Source organism: Bemisia tabaci, chromosome 5 (assembly GCF_918797505.1).
Source record: "Bemisia tabaci chromosome 5, PGI_BMITA_v3".
NCBI lineage: Eukaryota > Metazoa > Arthropoda > Insecta > Hemiptera > Aleyrodidae > Bemisia > Bemisia tabaci.
Genome location: NC_092797.1, coordinates 32006566 through 32028318, shown reverse-complemented (window position 1 = coordinate 32028318; position 21753 = coordinate 32006566). Strand labels below are relative to the sequence as shown.

At 38.1% G+C, this 21753-nt stretch overlaps 1 protein-coding gene across 7 annotated transcripts in view; it reads left to right on the top strand.

The window, feature by feature from the left end:
• LOC109037407 (uncharacterized) overlaps positions 1 to 21753 on the top strand; it is a 113247-nt gene that overhangs the window by 77913 nt on the left and 13581 nt on the right. For all 7 annotated transcript variants that reach the window (XM_072300557.1, XM_072300558.1, XM_072300556.1 and 4 more), the window contains 7 exons: positions 108 to 424; positions 8170 to 8395; positions 13176 to 13340; positions 16280 to 16433; positions 16817 to 16997; positions 20410 to 20631; positions 21076 to 21323. In XM_072300557.1, coding sequence (XP_072156658.1) covers positions 108 to 424; positions 8170 to 8395; positions 13176 to 13340; positions 16280 to 16433; positions 16817 to 16997; positions 20410 to 20631; positions 21076 to 21323 — 1513 coding nt within the window. The remainder of the gene's footprint in view (positions 1 to 107; positions 425 to 8169; positions 8396 to 13175; positions 13341 to 16279; positions 16434 to 16816; positions 16998 to 20409; positions 20632 to 21075; positions 21324 to 21753) is intronic.

Genomic DNA, 21753 nt, shown 5'->3' with positions numbered 1-21753 from the left:
TAGCAACTGATCCATTCTAGAGCAAGCGTGACGCGTTGTTGAACTTTTAGAACTTCAAGCATAATTTTCATCGCATCGATAATTAAATTTTTTCATTTGTTTGGCAGAGGAGACTGGATTTGTGATCAACGACATAGAGAAACTAGGTTTGTACGCTCAAGTGGTGTGGGTCGGCCCGAATCTCGGTCAAATCGTCTCTCGAATGGTAGCGAAATACGAATCAATGAGCCCCATCGTCAAGTCTGTTGTTGTTGTTGGCTGGACTCCCAGTGACGTCATCCCGGACATCGCTCGCTTCACCCCCGTCACTTTTCCGCCTTGCAACTCGATGGATAACACCGGCATCGGATGCAAATACGAGATGCAGAGGCTCGCTAAACTAGCCTGGCCTCAGCTCCAAAAAGTAGCCGAACCGGTTTACGAGGTAAGGATCTAAGAGGAGAAAACAACCATAATTATATAATATCTACACTAAAAAGCATCTGCACGCGCCTCGAAATTCGAGTTGATAGTGAAATTATGAAACTACGCACCTCGGTTTGCGATGTTGGAGACTTCCTGTCTAGGGATCCAAGAGATAACTTTTCCGGGGAAATTCCCGACTAAAACCTATTTTCTCGGAAAACTTTGACACATGAACACACGCGCGCACATATACACGACAATCACCCACAAATAGCGAAGAGCCATTGGGAACGCTTCTAAGAACTTTTCATTTTTCGTAATCGACACTTTACTTTTCCGAGAAAATTTTGATCCCTACTTCCTACTTCTGTCACATTTTGTGAGTTTGAAGGATTGATATCATCATGAAATCATCATTATTGAACGAAACTTCGAGGAATTCATACGATGGGGAAGATATGCAATGGACCACTAGACACGGTACGCATTTATGCATTCTGATACGTGTTTCTTAATCAAAATTTCACGTAGAACACGATTCTTACATTGAAAATTACTGAAATCAACTCGTAACTAAGATATTAACGTTTTAATTTTACATTGGTTTCGGGAAATTTGCGCGAATAACCCGGTCACAAGAAACACAATACTCAACGTGAGTCAAATCGCCACTACTACGGTTTTGGCAGGCTTCTCAATTAAATCACTGTTCATTTCCCACCCCTTTTTTGTTCAGAGTAGAGAGTTTGACCATTTTGCTATAGCTGAGCCAAAGCGTCAAGATTGAGGTTGTCATATTTTCGTATCGCAGAGACTGCCACATGTCATGCATTAGTGTGCGATTTGATTAACATAGACCATTGAGTTTTCATGAGCGGGAGGTTTGGATTCACGATTAAGAAACATTAAATATCTTGGTTAGGAGTTAATTTCAGGAGTTTTCGTTGCTAGAGTCGAGCTTTACGTAAAATTTTGGTTACGAAACATGTACCAGAATGCTTAACTTCGTACCTTGTCTAGTGGGCCATTGGAAGAAAGCAGATGCCTACTCTTATGAATTTTTTCCCGGGTTTCAATTATGTCTTTTAAAGGGAATTTAGGAACAAGCTCAGGACCAGATGAAGGGATAGTGGGGGCAGGGAGGGTATTTCGGTATTTACCCACTCATCGCCGGGAGGGGGGGGGGGTTGCTGTCCACGTGGATGATTATTTACCTTTGCGACAATCCACCAGGCAACATTTTTCAAAAAATTTACTCAAAAAGGGCGAACTATTAAAGCGTAAATTCCTCCAGGAGTTGGGATTCTTTCGTTTTCGATCGAACATATCATAATGCCTCCCGTCCAGTTATCGTCTAGGATTATTGAGGCGAAGATAGAGATGATCTATTTATAGAGTAAAATTTATGAATATTATCGAGAAATTAGCTTGAATCTGTCCGCATTCTGAACATAATGGTAATAGGTAAGTAAAACTTGATTTTTTCATCAATTAGTATTTGGAGCGAGGTCGAACGCGCACCGTGGTTGCGTACTTCTCTAACTGCGAAGTTCTAGCTTGTCTGGGGAGCATGCATGTGCACGCATGTAAACTTTCCGAAGCAACCATCGGAATCTCCATTCCTTTAACTAGTTGATGCTTGAACATTGATGGCGTGTGACATGCACTTTCCTTCTCCGAAAACAAAGTCAAGTTCATGATAAAAAATGTAATCGCGCTCGCAATACACCGAATGGCCGTCCATGAGTGCGTCAGGTACTTTTTTCGATCAAGTGCCTGACAGCAACCTTTAGACCCCTTTGAAAATGATGATAGGATGAGCCATCATCCCCTCCCCCTCCTTTTGGGCGAAAATGAAAAGTAATGAAAAGAGCAGTCGGATATAGCATGATGTTGAAAACATGAATAATCTCTTTACTTTAATATCAAACAGAAATATTATAACTACTTTTAAAAGAAAAATAATCAATCAAGAACATGTTTTAAAATAGTCGCAGGAAAATTTCACTCCAAGAAGTTTAGTTTTAACTGATTCATCGTACAGAATTTAAACTTTCAGAGAAAAACGACCTGGAAATGAAGTGATATTGAAATGGAAAGTTTCCTTTCCCTCAAAGGACAAACAGGGATTGTACACAAGGCGTCACAGGCACGCATTTAAAGTTGAGCCACCATACCTTGTAGTCTAGGTATACAATAGATACCGTTTGTTTAGGAGATTCCAGCAGCAGCAGCTGTAGCAGTAGAACTGGCGTTTGGAGTGTGCAGGTGGCTAAACCCACAAAATGCGTGTCGCAATACCTTTAAAATCTCCGATTACACTTTATTTATTTTTTTAAAGTTGTTTTCACATATGACAGACCAAATTTTAACAAAAAAAAACATTTTTTTTTTTCAAAAATTAAAACTTGGGCGGAGATTCTCCAAGTTGCGCCCTCAGATACGCATTTTTTCCCCTAAGCTATCGGTATAACCATTTACTTTGTTTAAAACTTTTACTCTCTTTGTCGTGCGGCGTGAATATACATTATGATACATTTTGATACATGTACTCCGTAAATTCATACACGCGATTCATGTTGACGTCCTTACAAAAAGTATGGATAAAGCCGTCAGAATTCAAATGTCAAAGCAAATCCTGTCAACAACGGTCCAATATGCATGACAAGTGCCTATGTGTCATGTTACCCCTATACTTTTACTCGGAAATCAAGGGTTTCCGTAAAATGATTTCAGGAATGGTTTTTTATGCCACGTTTGAGGTACCATGATTTTCAGTCGCTGATCAACGTGCGTTAAAAAACGCTTACGTATTACAGTAGTCTTGCCAAGCGACTGCACTGAGAGGGAAATAATATCTACAATTTTCACACCTTTTACGACCAGGATCATGTCTCTCTGAAAATAACCATTCGCCACCACTCCATATTTTGGGTATGTATAATTAATATTAGCATAATTAATATTAATTATGCATACTAATGTACTATTTTTCTCTAATTTTTCCTCCCAAAAAATCCTTTTTTTCAAACATAGGGGTTTAAATGTCCTTAATAGTCAGAGCTTAGTTCCAAAATACACCCATATCAAAATTTTACCACCTACTTCCAGACGTCAATATATTTTCCTCTCTTCAATCGCGGAAATTTTGACTTGAAAAAGGAAAAACGAGGAAATATCTCGCTGTGACACACTTTCAGATTCAAGTCAGTGGCGTGGCGTGCTTTGCGATACATCGATTGATCTGCCATTTAAATCAATGGAAAAGGATCTATACCCAAGGTGTTCGCAACGAACACCTTAATAATCGATTCCTTACCGGACCTACAAATGGGAAAAAATCGATAATCGATCATTCACGCGTCGCCACCGATTCAAGTTAATGTTCATCCGCTATTTGAAGCAGATAAAACCAGCCCACTGTGCTCTGAATAACCCGTCGAAGACGCGATTTATTTATGTATACAAAATATAAACGGAGTCATTAGCAGCACTACCAGTTTTTGGTCAATTTTGACAGGATATTGATTGCATGGGAAGCTTTCTTGCCCCCTCCCCGCCCCCCTCGCCCCCGTCCCCATCGATTCGGCGTTGATGGTTGCTCCAGGAGCTGCAAGCTGATGTAAATGTGCAAATTGCATTCAAGTTCATGCTGTAGCTGGCTACCAGTATCAAATCGCTCTTCAGAAAATGTGTCACTTTCGCAGTCAAACGAAGCTGATTAAGATTCACGCCTCTCGAAATTTCCCTCCGCATCCCGTGTGGCACACGAATCGTCCAGTTTTGAAGTCGCCGACCTCGTGAGGTATACTGCCGTGCTAGGTATAAACGCCGTATGAGCATTCGAATGTTGCCAAATTTCCTCTCAGAAAATATACATTTTTAAAGAAAGCTATGAATATTTTTCCTTGCAATTTTCAGACTTTTAATATCAAATTACGAGCAAAATCCTGTGGAAAATCGGAGGAGAAATATTCACAAATTTATCGAAAATTCGTGATTTGTCCAAGGAAATTTGGCAACGCCTGAGGGTTCATACGGCGTTCTTTCGTAGCACGGCAGTATTGCAAAATGCGAGACGCTGTGTCCATTGATGCTAACTTTAAGGCCCTTTTATCAATGACTGGAGCCGAAAAATGCGTATCTCTGGTTGAAACTCTGCAAATTCCCGCTTCGTTAGCTTTTGAAAAAAGATCTGAGCAACAGTTTGCCTTGAGATTTGTTACGAATTCTCTTCAACAATTTAAGAATACTTACAGAAAATTTCAACGAGGTGCTTAGATTAGTTTTAATCAAAAGAAAACATGACTGGAGATTTTGAGACGTTGCAATGGATATACACGCATTTTTCGATTTCAGGCATTCATTGAATGTATCTGATATAAGAGGAGGCGGCTATGTTGCTGTGGAAGGAAATCGTTTAAAAATACCTTCGTTGGGCTATGAAGGATACTCATCTCTACGATGCGACGTGACGCAAACTAATTGTCTACCCACTAAGAGGAGGAGGAAGGTGAAAGAAAGAAACAGAACGAATATGAACAAAAAGAAAATTGTATCAAGAAGAAAAAGGTTGAAAAGAAGAAAATGAAGGAGAAAAGTAAGAAAAAGAAAAAAGTTAAGAAAGATAAGAAAAATTGGAAATATGAAAAAGAAAAAATAGAAGGAGAGGGAGAAGGAGAGGAAGAGGAAGGAGAAGGAAAAGGAGAGACGAGAAGAAGAAGAATCATGACGAAATTCCCTCCAAACTTGGCATATGTGAAGCCGAAATATAATTATGCACGTCACCATAAATCATAATAATATGATCCCGAAAAATTTACTCCTGGTATAGCCACACACCACGATAAATTATTCGTCCTCCTTTTATAGTACGCAAGTAATGCTAGCGGTGTTATAAATTAAAAATGTGAATCTTGAGAGAGGTTTTAGCTCTGCTAATCAGCGTCACGGCTATGTTTTATTTCGAATTTTAGCATATTAATGAGATCATTTTGGAGAACTTGAAGTGTTAGTTCCAATACGTCGACATGGGGACATGGTCGAAGAGATCTTCTGAGACTCGTAGCTACATTAAAAAACTATACAATTTAGAATCTGTAAGTGTAGTGTAGGACCCCAGACATCCACGGCTCGAGTTTTTGCGGCTTAGAGAAGAATGGTAGTACTCGGTAATCTTTACATGGTGTCTCAACCTTTAAGGTCATTTGGACTTCATTTTGCAATAAGAAACCACAATTTCTGAATCATTTGAAAAACAGCATCTATGTCATTGGTTTCCCTATGCAGATATGTGCTTTAATGGATGAGCCAGAAATAATGGTTCCTTAATGTAAAATGTGGTACCTACACCGCTGAATAAAATTAACATGAGGGTGTTTACAAAATACAGAGTAGAATAGGAAGAAGAAAAGAAGAGATGGAATAATTTCTCTTTCCTCTTCTCTTTCTTTCTATATTTTCCTTGTATTCCTCTTTATCTTTTTTTTCTCTCTACCTCTTCCTATTCGGACCAGAAAAATCAGGGGCTGCCAGATTCAGCGAGACTCCATCAGAATATAAAATGAAAAAATTAAAAAGGGCGGAAAATTGGATTCGAGTGAACTTTTAGAATATACGAAGCAACAAATTTAGTGAGAGGCGGTTAGTTGGCGTGTGTATGTCCACTAGGTGTTTTATATTCTAGTTGTGAGATATTTTTACGATCACCTAGTATGTATAATCGTTTATTTATTTCACACGCTTGAGCTGTGCTACGGAAGCCTCCGCTATTTCCGCAACAAGTTTTTATTGAGCTAAACAGCCGAACGGTTCAAGATAAAAAATGAGATACCGTGTTTTTTTAGTCGGCCGAACACCAAAAGGTCTACAAGGTTACGACAAAGGTACCAACTTTATAGCACAAAAATACAAGTTCAATATCAATTCGACCAGTTTTTATCGATGCTCCAGCGTATGAAATCTGTTACCGGAGGATTTTTACTCTTTGAAAATCAGTTGTCGTATGGAACCGTTAGGCGTTTACTCACTCCTCATCTCAAATAATGACTAAAGTTTTCGCGTAAGTCAAAGTATTGATAACTGTCCTCTTGGAACTAAAAATAAATTCGTCATCCTGGCTATCGATTTTTAAAACGTATTTTTTGTAAACAGCCATTGGCGGATCCAGCAAATTGGCAACATTGTTTTCCTCCATTTAAACCTATGTTAAATAATCAATTATTTAACATAGGTTTAAATGGAGGAAATCCGGTGTTGCCAAACTGCTGGAACCGCCTCTGTAAACAGCTAAAAGTATTAACTATCTTTTTTCGATTGCCCCCCCGCATGACGCATGTTTAACTCATAAGCTGACACAACTGAAATAGAAGGGGAGGTGCCGCTAATTTAGATAATATATATTTCCCGCGCTAAGAAAAGACTCAGCGAGAACATTCAAGCGGTGTCAAATTTCTTCCGATAAAAGATTTACCTTTGAGGAAAGCTATGCATATCTTTCCTCAAAATTTTCAGGTATAAATAAGTTATGGGATAACTTTTCGAAAAATTCGAATTATTAATTTTACAATTTTTGTTTGTGGAAATTCCATATTTTATTTGAGGAACTTAAATAGCAACGTCCATTAATTCTTAAGACGCTTTATATAGTAACGGCAGAATAACAAGGAAGTTCGCGTTCCATTCAGAAATAATTTAAATGAGTTATATGCTCAACTCAGATGAAGACTGTGATGGCCGCAAGTACAGTGCAGATCGATTGAATTCGCGCATATTGAGCTGCGAACGGTCGCTGCTGACCGCACTGTGTTTGACGCAATGCGTGAAGTATTCATGCAGTCTTGTAGGCGCTAATATGTGATACATGCCGACCGCGCCCCGCCGAAGAGAGCTTCTCCTTTTCATCTCAAGTCCTCGCCATCATTCCTCTCTGCGCCGCGCCGCTCCAGGCCAAAAAGACAGAAAACTAAAATCAAAACTGAAAACGTGTGAGTGCAACAAATTGAAAATTGATTTTTTATTTATTATTCCACCTGTGTGCACCGTGGCACTCAGAGTCACACGAGACATTTTGCGTAGAATTAGAGCACACATTTTTCTAAGTTTTTTTATGTAGGTATTTTTCCTTTTGAACAAATAAATTATTTTCAAAATTTCATCGTTTTTCTCTCCACAACCTCCTCCAACTCGTCAATTTTAAGCCAGCACACCGAGGGTCAAATGGCGATTTGACCAGTTACACAGAGATTTGACCAGATACATCGCGGTTTCTCTACATTGCAGGATCGTCAAGATATTGAAGATTTCAAAATTCAAGCAATAAATGATCAACCATCATCAAGCGGACGTGAGAGTTACGCAAAGTATAGGAGTCAGACAGAGCATTGTAACATGCCGTTTGAAATGAAATATTTAAATAACGATAAGCATCTTAGGTATAATAAGATGAAGAATCATATTTACTCCTCAAATAAAATCTGGGTCGTAAATAAGATCGGAATGTAAAATACTCACATAGATTTATGAATTAGCATCATCAGGTGGTAGCTTTTGAGTGAGTCAACAAACTCTGGGAGATTTTTCAAATAGAATTGAAATGAGCTATTTTTTGGACGGCTTTCATATGACTTTAAGCTCAGGGAAAAAACGTCCTGCCATACGAATCCTATACGTCCGATCCCTTCTCGACCGTCTTATTCAAACGTTAATGTATTATTCAGATCATCTCCTTGACGTAAGCACTGTAACTCACCTATTTGATTACAGGCGGTGAAGCGGTTCGAGTTGAGTCCAAATGGATATCATGATATACTGAACAGTTACCACACAGCTCAGAGCCCTAAAAACATCTCGGAGATTGCTTGTACCTGGATGAAGGCTAACAGAAACACTTGGAAAACATGGATACACCTAGATAATAAGAACGTGATTTACATTGGAGGCATATTCCCCCTCGGTAGCACAACGTACAATGGCAGGGGCATTTTTGTCGGTAAGTAGTATGCATCATAATAAATTAATATCATCACAATATACTGTTAGGTACACTGATATCGACATGAACGGAATCACTGAGGGGCCGTGAAGGGAGGGATCCACCCCCCCCCCCAAAAAAAAAAAAACGTCTAAAAGAAAAAACTTGACTGAAAAACATTAATATTGAAGGTACACTTAAGCAAGGGATGGTGCGGCGCCTTCATGTTTTACATAGGCAACATAAATATCAGCTGAGCACGTTTAATCGCATCCATGTATTATCACCAACATATCGCTTTGACTCAAACGTGATGATGAAACTTAAGGCTTCGTTGACCGTCAAATCGTCATTTCCTGAACGAAAGACCGTAACTCCACACTGAAAGTTGCATGATCGACTCGAACAGTCCAAATTTTTAGAAGTATGATAGTGTGCAATATCCCCTTGAAATCTTGCTGTTATTTTTTTGCGCCTAATCAGAGAGGAATTCAGTAAGTTTTTCGGTCAGAAACTCCCGACTGTCTTCCAGTAAAAATTCAGTCTGATAGCAGATAGCATCGTGGTATTTGTGTTTGCAAGTTGGAGACAGTAAAAATAAGTGTTAACAATGTCAGAAGCTGAATCTGCCTCAAAAACTCTCACCCGTGTCACTTTTGTTGTAACGTTCACTCGCGTATGCACTCTAAAATGAATCACCGATCAATTGACGTTTGATGCTAGCATTGGGTGCATAAAGAGGTTGATAATAAGCACGGAGGCTTTTCTTTTTAATGTAATGGAAAATGAAAAAGGAAAATGTAAGTAATGGAGGAAAGCTAATTTAAAAGGGGATGGGTTATGTTTTTCCACCTTTAAAGCTCCTACCATTTTTTTAAGGATGAGGCTATTCGTCGGTACGGTACCGACGGATAAATGGCTATTCGTCGGTACCGTACCGATGAATAAATGGCTATTCGTCGGTACCGTACCGATGAATAAATGGCTATTCGTCGGTACCGTACCGATGAATAAATGGCTATTCGTCGGTACCGCATCGGCGACAGGTGAATTCGTTTCCGCGAGTTGGTGGACCTGAAGTTTTGGCAGTTAGAAAAACAAACAGTTCAAGAAATTCATAACAGTGGCATTCATCAACTAAATCAGTGCAATTGAAGTGGCATTCGCGAAAAATATGCAACAAATGAAGAGAAAGTTTACGTTGCTGCTCCATCTGACGAAAATGTCAGTGCAGAGAGCTTCACGAAGCTAAAATTTAAGAGTAAAGTCATTTCACGAGGGCGACCTAAACTGCCAGCAAGACAACTTTGTTCCTTTATTCGCACCGTTGCCGACCGACAATCTGTGGAAAATCCCCCCGAAAAACGAAAACGAAAGAAAGCACCTGCAAATGAAACTAAAGGCCCCACCACCCGAAAAAAGAAGCGTTCTTGATGATTCTTTTGACAGAGTAGTACATTTCAGTATTATGATGATTCATTTGACAGTGAAGTACATTTCAGTATAATGATTATTTATTTGACAGAGTAGTACATTTCAGTATTATGTGAGAGTATTAAATACATAAATTAAATTTGGAGAATATTTCTTTACAACTCGTGTTGGGTTTTTTTTTTCCATCTTTCACCCAATTTTTAGCTCTTAACTTCCACCAAAATATCATTAAGAAATCATATCTTTAATATAATTTACGTACTAAAATCAAAGTACGGTACCGACGAATAGCTATTTATTCATCGGTACGGTACCGACGAATAGCCATTTATTCATCGGTACGGTACCGACGAATAGCCATTTATCCGTCGGTACCGTACCGACGAATAGCCACTTCGTTTTTTTAAAGGGCCTCATAGCGCAAACGAGCAAAACTTATGAATGTTCTTTGAATGAATCACGTATCAATGTATGTTTGACGTAAGTAGCACAAAAGAAGAGCTAATGAGCAATGGTGGCTTTTTTTTCTCAGTAAAAGAAATTAACCATTAGAAATACCATAACTGCTGGAAGAAATAGAATTTACGTAGAGGAAAGGTCTGTTTCGATTATCTCGCCGTAGAATCCTCGCCCCTTATTCTTGCGACTTTTATTTACGTATATGCACCAATAACGGATCACGGATTAATTAATGTCATAAGTCATCATTGCAAGAGTAGAAACTAAAGAAGGTTTGACTTTTTTCTTTAGTTTTGACGAAAAAAAATGAGTTTGTAATAATAATAATGAGGTGCCCCGAGTGCCCCTCCCCCCCCCCCGGGTGTCCTCTCTGATCTTCGCTTTAAAATGTCCAACTCATGCCCTTTCCCGTTGTATAAAAAGTGCTGACTTTGGAAAAGGCTGCAAGTACACTTGCAGTCTTTTCCCCTCCCTGGTTAATATTCTAGGAATTCTCGGTTAATATTTATCGTTTTCTTGTTAAAAACACCAAATTTTTTCAATCTAAGGAAGTAGCAGATCAGGGGCTGTAGGTGTTTGACCATATTTAATAAATAACCTCCCAAAAAACTGGTTTAATTGCACGCGTAAATTTTTCGTGTTCTCCTAATGAAGCAGTATATATACGACAAAAATTGCGGCTGAATTTAACTTAAAAACTTTTGAAAGAGTACGAGCTACTAACTTTAGTTTAGTGGCATAAGTTCAAGTAAAGAATCTTGCACATTTTAGACAAACATATTCTTCCTGATCCATTTCTAATTTTTTTCGAATAGCGATGCTGATGAAAGCCATCTGACAACACTTGAGAGGAGAGGGGGTAGTTCAAAAGGCACCATCCAAAAATAGATGGTAGTCGATATTTTATATTGATTCAAACTCAAGATCCCGAGGGAAAAAGAAATAACACTAATTGACCCTGGTTCGTTTATCTAGTATATTTCATTACGGAAAAGGAAAATCAACAAGATTTTCCAGTTTTTAATGACGGGAGTGGCAAAAAGTACACAATTTGCATCTCACTCTGAAAGCCTTTAGCAATTATTGATGCGTGCGCTGTTATCGTGAGTCGTTGAGAGCTCAATTCCGTCAAATGGGATGTTCATGGTCACTTTTCTTGATGGCAGTCACTTTCATGAATTGAATTTTGCCCTATAATTACTGTCCTCTTTATCGCACCTGGAAATTGACGCATTCATAGCCAGGTTCTATTGATTAACGGCAGCATGAAAGTGAGTATAGCTTACATAGCTGTGCGTCATTTCCCAGACGAAAGAACGCATCTGCATTTCAATAGAATTTTCACTGATGAGTTGTATTACTCTAGAAAACCGTTGAGCGTTTCTAGCTGAAAATTTCACTGATTTTTTTTCTGACTGCGCGCAAAATTTTGGACAGAAACTGTGCTCTCGTACCATTCGATGGTGAAACTACCAGACCACGTATCTCGGTTTGCGACGTTCCAGACTTCCTGTCATACTTTATTTTTTGAATGGAAAACTACTCAACGTCAATTCTTGAAAACTTCCGCGACTTAACCTCAGTGCGCGAAGAATTCTCTGTGAAAACTTCAATGAATGATATTGATTTGTTTTCCTTCAAAAAACTAAAAGAGGATCGGAGATTTTCAAACGCCGCAAACGAGATACATGGTCTGGTAGTCTCACAGTCGATATTACATTTTCTTCTTTATCGTCATTGCTCATTGAAATTTGAGCGTGATTTTTTGGGGCTTTCTCTGAAGTGTGACGTGTCAAAAAATTTCCAACATTTGTATCACCAAGCACGATGATAACATGACCGTAAAGCTATTGTTCCCTCTCGCTTTTCTTTGGTCTCTTTAACCATTCGACCGTATACCGTATCTTCTGAACCATAATCTAGCTCGTTCACATTGTCAAACCTCGTTTACATTGATTAAAATGTTCAAACCTGCCCCAATTTTCCACTTTTTCCCTAATTTCCAACATTTTTTTAACGTTCCCAATTTCCAAACATTATGCTTTCGATTTAAATTGGACGAGCATCAGTTGGGTATGATTGTTGAAAAGTTGTGAACACAACCAGCTAAGAAATGGCCCGTTGAATGGCCTAACATCAAATTTCATTTTATGCTATGTGAGAAAGAGTTTAGCTCTCCGCGATGAACTCACGCATGCACAGACACTAGAGACTTTGATGACGCTATTTTGAAACGAAGTCATGTGCTAATCTTGTCGATGAGCTACCGATGAGGTCGGCAGGTAATTACCAAACTTGTTTTGATTTTAAATATAAATGCGAGTCTATTTTACCCTGACATCATATCAAAATTGATCATACACTTTTAAGTGTTGTTTCGGTCAAGAGGAAAAAAGTAAATTTTGCGGTTCGTTATTGGATTACGAAGACACAGGAAGTACGATTAAAAATTTAAAAAAAAAGAAAAAAAAGGAACACCGGGCATATGCGAAGAAATCGTTTGAACTTTTTAACTTTGCACTACCTTTTTGTGACCCCTACTTTTTAAATTTTTAAATTCTGTACCATACTTTGATCTCTCCTCTAAGGTATTAATGGCTCAATTGTTAAAAGCACCAAATAAACGTATCTACCAACCAACCATAGTATAATTGGACGTATTTCTGCCAAAGGGAACTATGTGCATTAAGACATGAGCCGTGAGATCCATAAGAATATAGGTATGCATACCAGGGCTCACGTCATTATTTCGTCATCATAATTTTCGCTAATTTTATATTCATTTTTTCAATACGATTTTTTCAGCGGCAGATATGACGATAAAACGCCGGGTGGACGCAAAAAAATTGTATGAGCTTTAATTTTAGCTAATTTTATAATCATTTTCTCTACACTATTTTTTCAGCGGCAGATATGGCACGGGCAGCCATCAATCGGAATGAGTCTTTGCTTCATGGTTACGAGTTGCGAGTGTCCATCCAAGACGGAAAGTGTGAAACCGATAATGTGATGCGGGCCTTCATCGAATACATGCGTTATGAAACATACAATCGCCTTATTGGAATACTCGGTTAGTCCATCGATATGAATATTTAATAAAATTGATTGTACATCTTCACACTTTCACCACTCCGTACCCTCTCCGCACAGGGGGGAATACACGTCAGATAATAAATCGCGATGATGTTGGCTATGTCTATGTGTTGACTCGAATGACGTATCCACATCGTAGACGGGAGTTCGGCTTATGGACGGTGAAACTACAAAAACATGTGTCTTGATTTGCGACATTGTAAATATACCAGCATATTCAATTTTTTCTGCAAAACACTACTAATCATTGCCATTGCAAGGTATTTTATGTGACTTTCTTTTTGTCGTGGCCTCTATTTATACTACATTTTGTATTTAGTAACTCTCATTTTTTTAGCTTATAAATAAAAGTTCCTATCTGCAAAGAAAGTTTAATGTATAGTATATCCATGTTGTTTCTAAAAAATTGTTGTATCCACCGTAAAATTAGTAACATCGTAATACAATAACAAGAGGAGATGACAACTGGGATTTAAGAGTAACATTTTTTGCCGTATAAACTTTACCAAAAAAAAGCGAAAGGAATCTATGTATGTACACTATAAATTTTGAAAAAAAAAGTGCGTGTCTATTGAGGCATCATATATCGTCGGTGAAACTACCGAACCACGTATCTCGGTTTGCGACGTCGCAGACTTCCTGTCATACTTTATTTTTTAAATGAAAAACTACTTAACGACCAGTCTTGAAAATTTCTGTGATTTTTCCTCTTCGTGCGGAGAAAATTCTGTGAAAATTTCAAGGAATGATATTGATCTGGTCTACTTAAAAAAAAACAAAATGCGAGCGTAGATTTTTAAACACCGCAAACGAGATACGTGGTTTGGTAGTTTCACCGTCGATATAGACTTAAAGTTGTGTATATGAGACGTGGAGTTTCTGAGAGTGTATGAAATAGAACTAGATTTTTTTTTTCTTTCTCCTTCTTTATTCATTCACCTTCTGCTCCTCTTCAATTAATTCAGCCCGCTAGTCATCAAGATTTGCCTATTTTTTCTCCCTTTGTTTTTCTTGCGTATTTGCATTATCAAACTCAGCTAAAGAAAAAATAAAAGAGGAAAACACTTATTAAATCAACTCGTTTGGCGAAAAGTCGCATTGGAGCAGAAATCCGGTCATTTACCCGTGCGAGGAGTATCCGCGCCCTTGCAGAACTATAAATTCAAAGCGTATTTTTTAGCACAGAGGGAAAATTGCCGACACTCCGCGTACCGGTCAGAATTTTCACCAAGGAAAATGAGCTCTGCTGAACAGTATAACGAAGGAGAGGATAAAGAATAATAAGAGCGAAATTCACTTAAGTGATCACATTCCAAGTCAGTCGGATTTGTCCATCATAACAGCCATTTTCATGGCTGTTGTTGGTGTTGCTTTTGATCCCTTTATGGCAAATAGTGGCTCCATCAAGGCTGAAGAAATGGTCGGAAAAAACGGACAGGGCATTAGAAACTATGCCTCTCGCTAAGTGGCAAAAAACATGGCAGAAAGGATCAAGTGACGAAATTAAAAATTTATCAGTATTGAGGTTTGAATGAATTCTTATTCTGACCATCGCACACATATGGTGAGTTCGGTCCATTTGGTTTTCCCCGAAAATTTGAATTAATTTTCATGCTAGTCCGAGAAAAAATATGAAGACTGATTCTCGTTTCCTTGGTTATTTGCCTAGGGGTCGTGTTATATGAAGAATGTTGTCTTCCTTCAAATTTCGTTCGACTTTCAACTTCATATTTTTGAATAATTTCATGTTATATGTATTTTGAGAGATATCAGCTTCCCCCTCCCCCGTCCCCCGTCCCCTTTTCAATTTTTAGGACGAATCTAATCATCAACGAAAGGACGCTTATACTGTCGTGCTAAGGAAGAACGCCGGATGAGCCATCATATGTTGTCATATTTCCTTCAAGAAAAACGGAATTTACTGAAAAATTGCGAATATTTCTCCTCAAAATTTTCAGTCAATTTTGTTCACGATTTAATCTAAAATATCTGAAAATTTCAGGAAAAATATGCATAACTTTCCTCAAAAATACATGTTTCATTCGGGGAAATTTGGCAACTATCGAATGTTCATACGGCGTTTTTCCTTAGCACGGCAGTAATAATCCTTATCGTAATACTACTTGTAATATTCGCGTATTTATTATATCCGTTCAGAATGATCCGCGCTTTTAGATAAGTTTTCGAGATAAGCATTCTCTTTACGATGCTTCCACAACCTCCATTACGTTTTGCGCTCCGTATTTACATCCCCGCAAATTTAAAATTGGCGGGCGTTTATGGCGGGAGTTTTTGGCGGGAGGAAATGACCGGAAATCACTGAAATCACCGGAAACGGATACAGCTACAGCAATTAAATAAACGGAGGTACGCTTAATCCGTGTCGTAATATCAGTATTCGCGTATTTATTATATCTGTGTAGCTCGATCTATCTTATTAGATAAAGTTTACGAGATAAACATGCTTTCTATGCTGCTTCCACAACCTCCATTACATTTTGCGCTCCGTAGTTACATGCCCGCAAATTTAAAATTGGCGGGCGTTTATGGCGGGAGTTTTTGGCGGGAGGAAATGACCGGAAACCGCTGAAATCACCGGAACCGGATACGGGAACAAGTAAATAAACAACCTAACCTCAATCATTTTGCATTGCTTGCATAGTAGGAACCGAGTTTATTTTGCATTTTACATTCTCACGAAAAAAAAAAACATTCGAAATCAAAATGTGTGTACGGATAAGCGTAGTAATATTATATTTAACTGTGAGTACAACATCTCATACCCAATTTTATATTTATGAAGAAATGGCGACTGAAACTTGAGACTCTTGTTAGTTGTATGCTGTATAGCACATACTACTCATCATTATTATCGGTAGAATAAGTAATTACTAAATTAGATTCTCTCATTTTTAGGTCCTGCTTGTTCAGAGACCCTGGAACCATTGGCAGGTGTTGCTGTCCACTACCGAACTGTTGTTGTGAGTTATAGTGCCGAAGGTGCCAGTTTTGCCAGCCGTGAAAAATCTCCGTACTTCTTCCGAACTGTAGGAGAGAACAAGCAGTTCAAGTAAGTGCATTTTCAATACATTGACGCAGCTCTCAGTTGCTTCTCAAACCCATCTATTTATACTGATATTTTTGTCAATTTTTAGTCTACAGTTTGTGAAGTGTATAGTATTGTCGCTATACAGTTTGCTTTCTTGATCTTGATAGATGGTAAATTTTAATGTTGTCATAAAAATTTGCTTATCACATATGAAAAGCTACGGTCAGACAGGGCATGTCTTGGTTACATTGTCTTGGAGTCACTGCTGTTGGCTCTTCCAACATGATCCAGGCAACTCTATGTAATTCATTCAGAGCAGCTTTGAGAGCTCTCAGAGATTATACTCACAATGTTTCATGGCTCAGTACATTTTCCATTTCTCATTATTTTTCCTCTTCTTACAGGTATGTTTATTTACAACTGTTCAATGCCTTAGAGTGGAAAAAAGTTGCTGCTCTCACGGAGGATGGTCAGAAATATACCGAGTACATTTCCAATTTGCAAGATCTGTTGCAGAATCATGGGATTAACTTTGTTGCAAATCGTAAATTTCCCCCAGATAGAGAACCTGATGCCATGAGTCAGGTCAGTATTTCTTCAGTCATCATAATTATTTTTGACTTTTAATCCAAAAGCCCCCACCCACTAGCTCGGAAATTTTCTTTGGAGCTAAGAGAAATTGGCCAAGTGGTCTGTTGGCATTCTGATTTCTTTTCTCAATCTACAATATTTACAGGCAGTATTTGCAAGTATTGCTCTCCCAAAGTGTCTACTAGGGTGGCCCTTATTTTCGACTTTTCGGAAATTTAAAGTGCGGAACCCTGCAAATGGTTCCTTTTGGTGAGGAAATAACGAGGAAAAAATGAAAATGAAGAAAAAAAATTTTTAAATGGCGCCTCAAAGAGCCTAAAGTTGCGAGCGTGGCGTGCGAAGTCGCGTTTTTCCGTCATTTCGCGAATTTTTTTCTCCCCTTTTTAATGTTGCTACGGCTTTGAAATTTTCTAAAATGGCACAGTATTTAGTGTACTTTACGAGAAAAATCACAAAATTTACCACGCCACTTTTAAAATGCCCCCTCTCTCCCTCCAAAGTGGCCCCATCGTGCGATTTTCCCTAACAATCTCCCCGCACGGTGTGTCTTTTTTCTACCTTTGAATTGTTCCCACGGCTTTGAAATTTTCTGAAGTAGCACATTCTTTAGAGTTCTTTACGAGAAAAATAACAAAATTTACCGCGCCACTTTTAAAATGCCCCCTTTCCCCCTCCAAAGTTGCCTCATCGTGCGATTTCGTCGATTGTTCGTAACATTCTCCCAGCACGGTTTGCCGGAACGAGTTTAATTTTTTTGAAGAGTCAATAGCAAAAATTCTTTAGATTCTAGAAGTAGAGTGTCTACAGAGTCATCTAAGCCAAAAAGAAAACGATTCTGTTCAGCTGCTGGAAAACAAAACTGGTAAGAAAAATACATCTTGGTTCAAGACAATCCGGCGACAAGAAACTGCACCGTTTCTTGTCGCCGGATTTAAGAGTCTGGACTCTTGTTTCAATGCAAAATCCGCATGAATCAATGCAATATCCGCTTGAAACAAGAATTCAAGACTCTTAAATCCGGCGACAAGAAACTGCACTCTTAAGTCAATGCAATGCAGCATTGGTTCAAGAGGTTTTTTTTTCACCAGTTAAAGTCGATTTAAAGGTATATCGGGGCTGACATAGGAAAATTACCGGTGTAAAGTTCCGTTCTATTCTTGAAAAGAAACGTCCTTCATACTTAAAATGCCTGAAGGTTTCTCAGATATTGTTGTTTAAAGTACTCGAATACTAATACCACCAACTTCAGGCATATCGTAAATTTTGGTGGCCTAAAACTACCCCTCAGAGCTGAAGAGTGCTTAAATTTTAATTCCATGAAGCTCTCCAAAAAATGACCGGTTTTTTGGGCAGTCAATTAGGCCGCCGAACGGAGTTTGAAATGGAAGCTTAAAATGACCTAAAGCTCACAGAAAAATTTCAAGATGAGCGTAGGAACGGTTTCCGAGTTACCGGGTTACGATTTTTCTGATCTCATACGGATTACTATCTCTTACGTAAATCGATGATAGCGAATTTGAATCCCGGAAAACCACCGATTTTTAGTGTAAAATCGATATAACGAATCAAAACGTCGACTCCTTGACATAGAATTTCAATTATACGTGTTAAAATAATGAAGTATCGATATGTTGAACACATTAGCAAAACGATAAGAAGCCCATGGCAACATCATTTTAACAAGATAACAGCAAATATTAGATTGGATTTTTGTCCCATTGGCCCCCCTGCCCCCCCCCCCCCCCCAAGTAACCTGATAACTCGAAAACTGTTCCTTGTCTCCGTCCTTACCTTATCTTGAAATTTTTCTGTGAGCTTTAGGTCATTTTAAGCTTCTATTTCAAACTCCGTTCGGTGGCCTAATTGACTGCCCAAAAAACCGGTCATTTTTTGGAGAGCTTCATGGAATTAAAATTAAAGCAATCTTCAGCTCTGGGGGGTAGTTTTAGGCCACCAACATCTACGATATGCCTGAAGTTGGTGGTATTAGTGTTCGAGTACTTTAAACAACAATATCTGAGAAACCTTCAGGCATTTTAAGTATGAAGGACGTTTCTTTTCAATAATAGAACGGAACTTTACACCGGTAATTTGCCTATGTCAGCCCCGATATACCTTTAAATCGACTTTGTTTTCCAGCAGCTGAACAGAATCGTTTTCTTTTTGGCTTAGATGACTCTGTAGACACTCTACTTCTAGAATCTAAAGAATTTTTGCTATTGACTCTTCAAAAAAATTAAACTCGTTCCGGCAAACCGTGCTGGGAGAATGTTACGAACAATCGACGAAATCGCACGATGAGGCAACTTTGGAGGGGGAAAGGGGGCATTTTAAAAGTGGCGCGGTAAATTTTGTTATTTTTCTCGTAAAGAACTCTAAAGAATGTGCTACTTCAGAAAATTTCAAAGCCGTGGGAACAATTCAAAGGTAGAAAAAAGACACACCGTGCGGGGAGATTGTTAGGGAAAATCGCACGATGGGGCCACTTTGGAGGGAGAGAGGGGGCATTTTAAAAGTGGCGTGGTAAATTTTGTGATTTTTCTCGTAAAGTACACTAAATACTGTGCCATTTTAGAAAATTTCAAAGCCGTAGCAACATTAAAAAGGGGAGAAAAAAAATTCGCGAAATGACGGAAAAACGCGACTTCGCACGCCACGCTCGCAACTTTAGGCTCTTTGAGGCGCCATTTAAAAATTTTTTTTCTTCATTTTCATTTTTTCCTCGTTATTTCCTCACCAAAAGGAACCATTTGCAGGGTTCCGCACTTTAAATTTCCGAAAAGTCGAAAATAAGGGCCACCCTAGCTGTCTACAAGCCTTGCAATTGAAGTAATTCCTTACCTCAGAAATCGCCATAATTCTGTCCTAGCCAAAGTTGCCTAAAAGTGCCTTAATTTTACATTTATACAGTTTTACGCAAAAGGAAACGATATTTTTTGAAAATGCAGCTTGAACAAATATTACAATTTCAATTTAAATTGTTCTAGTTTTCTTTCTTACTTAGATCCAGCTGTTTTTATCCGCAAGAAGGAAGCCTATAACTGTGAATTATTACCCAATGATGCTCCCGAAAAATGTTTAAGAACAAGAAGGAAAGAAAAAAATAAATACTATTTCCCACAAGCATTTATACAAAAGCCATTCAAAATTTTTGTATTTTTATTTTCTAATTTCTGAAGGCACTCTGGCTCTTTTCAAATGGATCTACGGTCCACCAGCAATGCAAGGCTGTTCTTGAAATTACTTATCGACAGTGAAACTACCAAGCAACGTATCTCAGTTTAAGACATTTTAAACTTCCCATCATGCTTCATTTTTTAAGTAGAAAACCATTCAATGTCAATTCAATTTTTTCCTTATGAGTTATTGATAAATTATCTATCTAATTTTTTATGATTTTTTTCAGTATTTGCTAGATTTAAAGAGTAAATCTGCAAGAATTATCATCGCAGACGTAAATGAAAAAGCCGCCAGGGAAGTTATGTGTACTGCATATCGCTTACGCATGACTGCAAAAGAAGGTTATGTCTGGTTTTTACCCCCATGGCATGGAAAATCATGGTACGACACAGATCATTACAACCAGGCTCATGAGAATGTTACTTGTACTACAGATCAAATGACAGACGTAAGTGATTTTATGTTTAAGATACAATCTATTCGAAGTTTGAAATATCAACAACTGTTGAGTTAATAATATGTATATATTTGCATTCTAAAGCCAGTTAAAGAAAAAAATAAAAATAGAGCTCAAAAATCTTTTTAGTATCATAGGAAGCAAAAAATGGTAACTAATAGTGTTTTGTAGTGCGTCAAATTTCAATAGAATGTGATTCCAAGTGAAAATGACACGTCTTTAACTTTGTGAATTATACATAGTATTTGTGAGGGCCCGTAACTGTGTTGATAACTACAACCTTCAACCATCCACATTTTATTAGAAAGCTTTCAAATCAATTTTACACTTACCTGAACATGAATAGAGAATATATTGAAAAGTATCTGGAAGAGACCTTTATTCTCAGCAAGCTAAAAAAGGAAACCATTTGAGCATTTTCTTGCTTCATTTCAGGCAATAAATGGATACTTCTCTCTAACAACGCAGTTTTTTGGCCCACCTGAGCAAATGATGCAGGAAAATAAAACCATCGCTCAATGGCAAAAGGAGTACAAGGCTGAAGTGGCGCGGAGAAAATTTCAGGAATCCAATTACGCTGGATTTGCTTATGATGCGGTGTGGATGTATGCCTTGGCTATGAACAAACTTATTAAAAAAGATCATTTTCTGTTTGCTAATTTTCACTCAAATGCAACAACCACGTAAGTTTGTGTTAATTTTCGATTATCCAAAATCAGACTATGTTTCTTCTTTACCTTCTCTCGAAAAATATCTGGAAATCTCTTTGCACATGATACAGCTGCAAAAAGTTGAATTTAGGGAGCATGTCAGCAGAGTTTGCTGGTAAAAATATCAAGTTTTTCTGCCTTGGGAACCTATTTTCGAGGTAGTACATACAAATATTTTCATCAGATTTATCAAAGCTTAGGCTACCAATGAGTTTGTTTGCACTTCTTTTTCTTCTTTGAGTAAGGCTCCTTGCTGTAGGCGTTGTTTTATTCAACTCAGCATGTTCTTACACGATAAATTTCCAAGTTTGTAGACCTAGGCTTCTTTATCTCTTGAAAATCTATGATTCATGCGGTTTATTTTTACATGCGGTTTTTGCGGTAACTTTTTGCTAACTTTTGG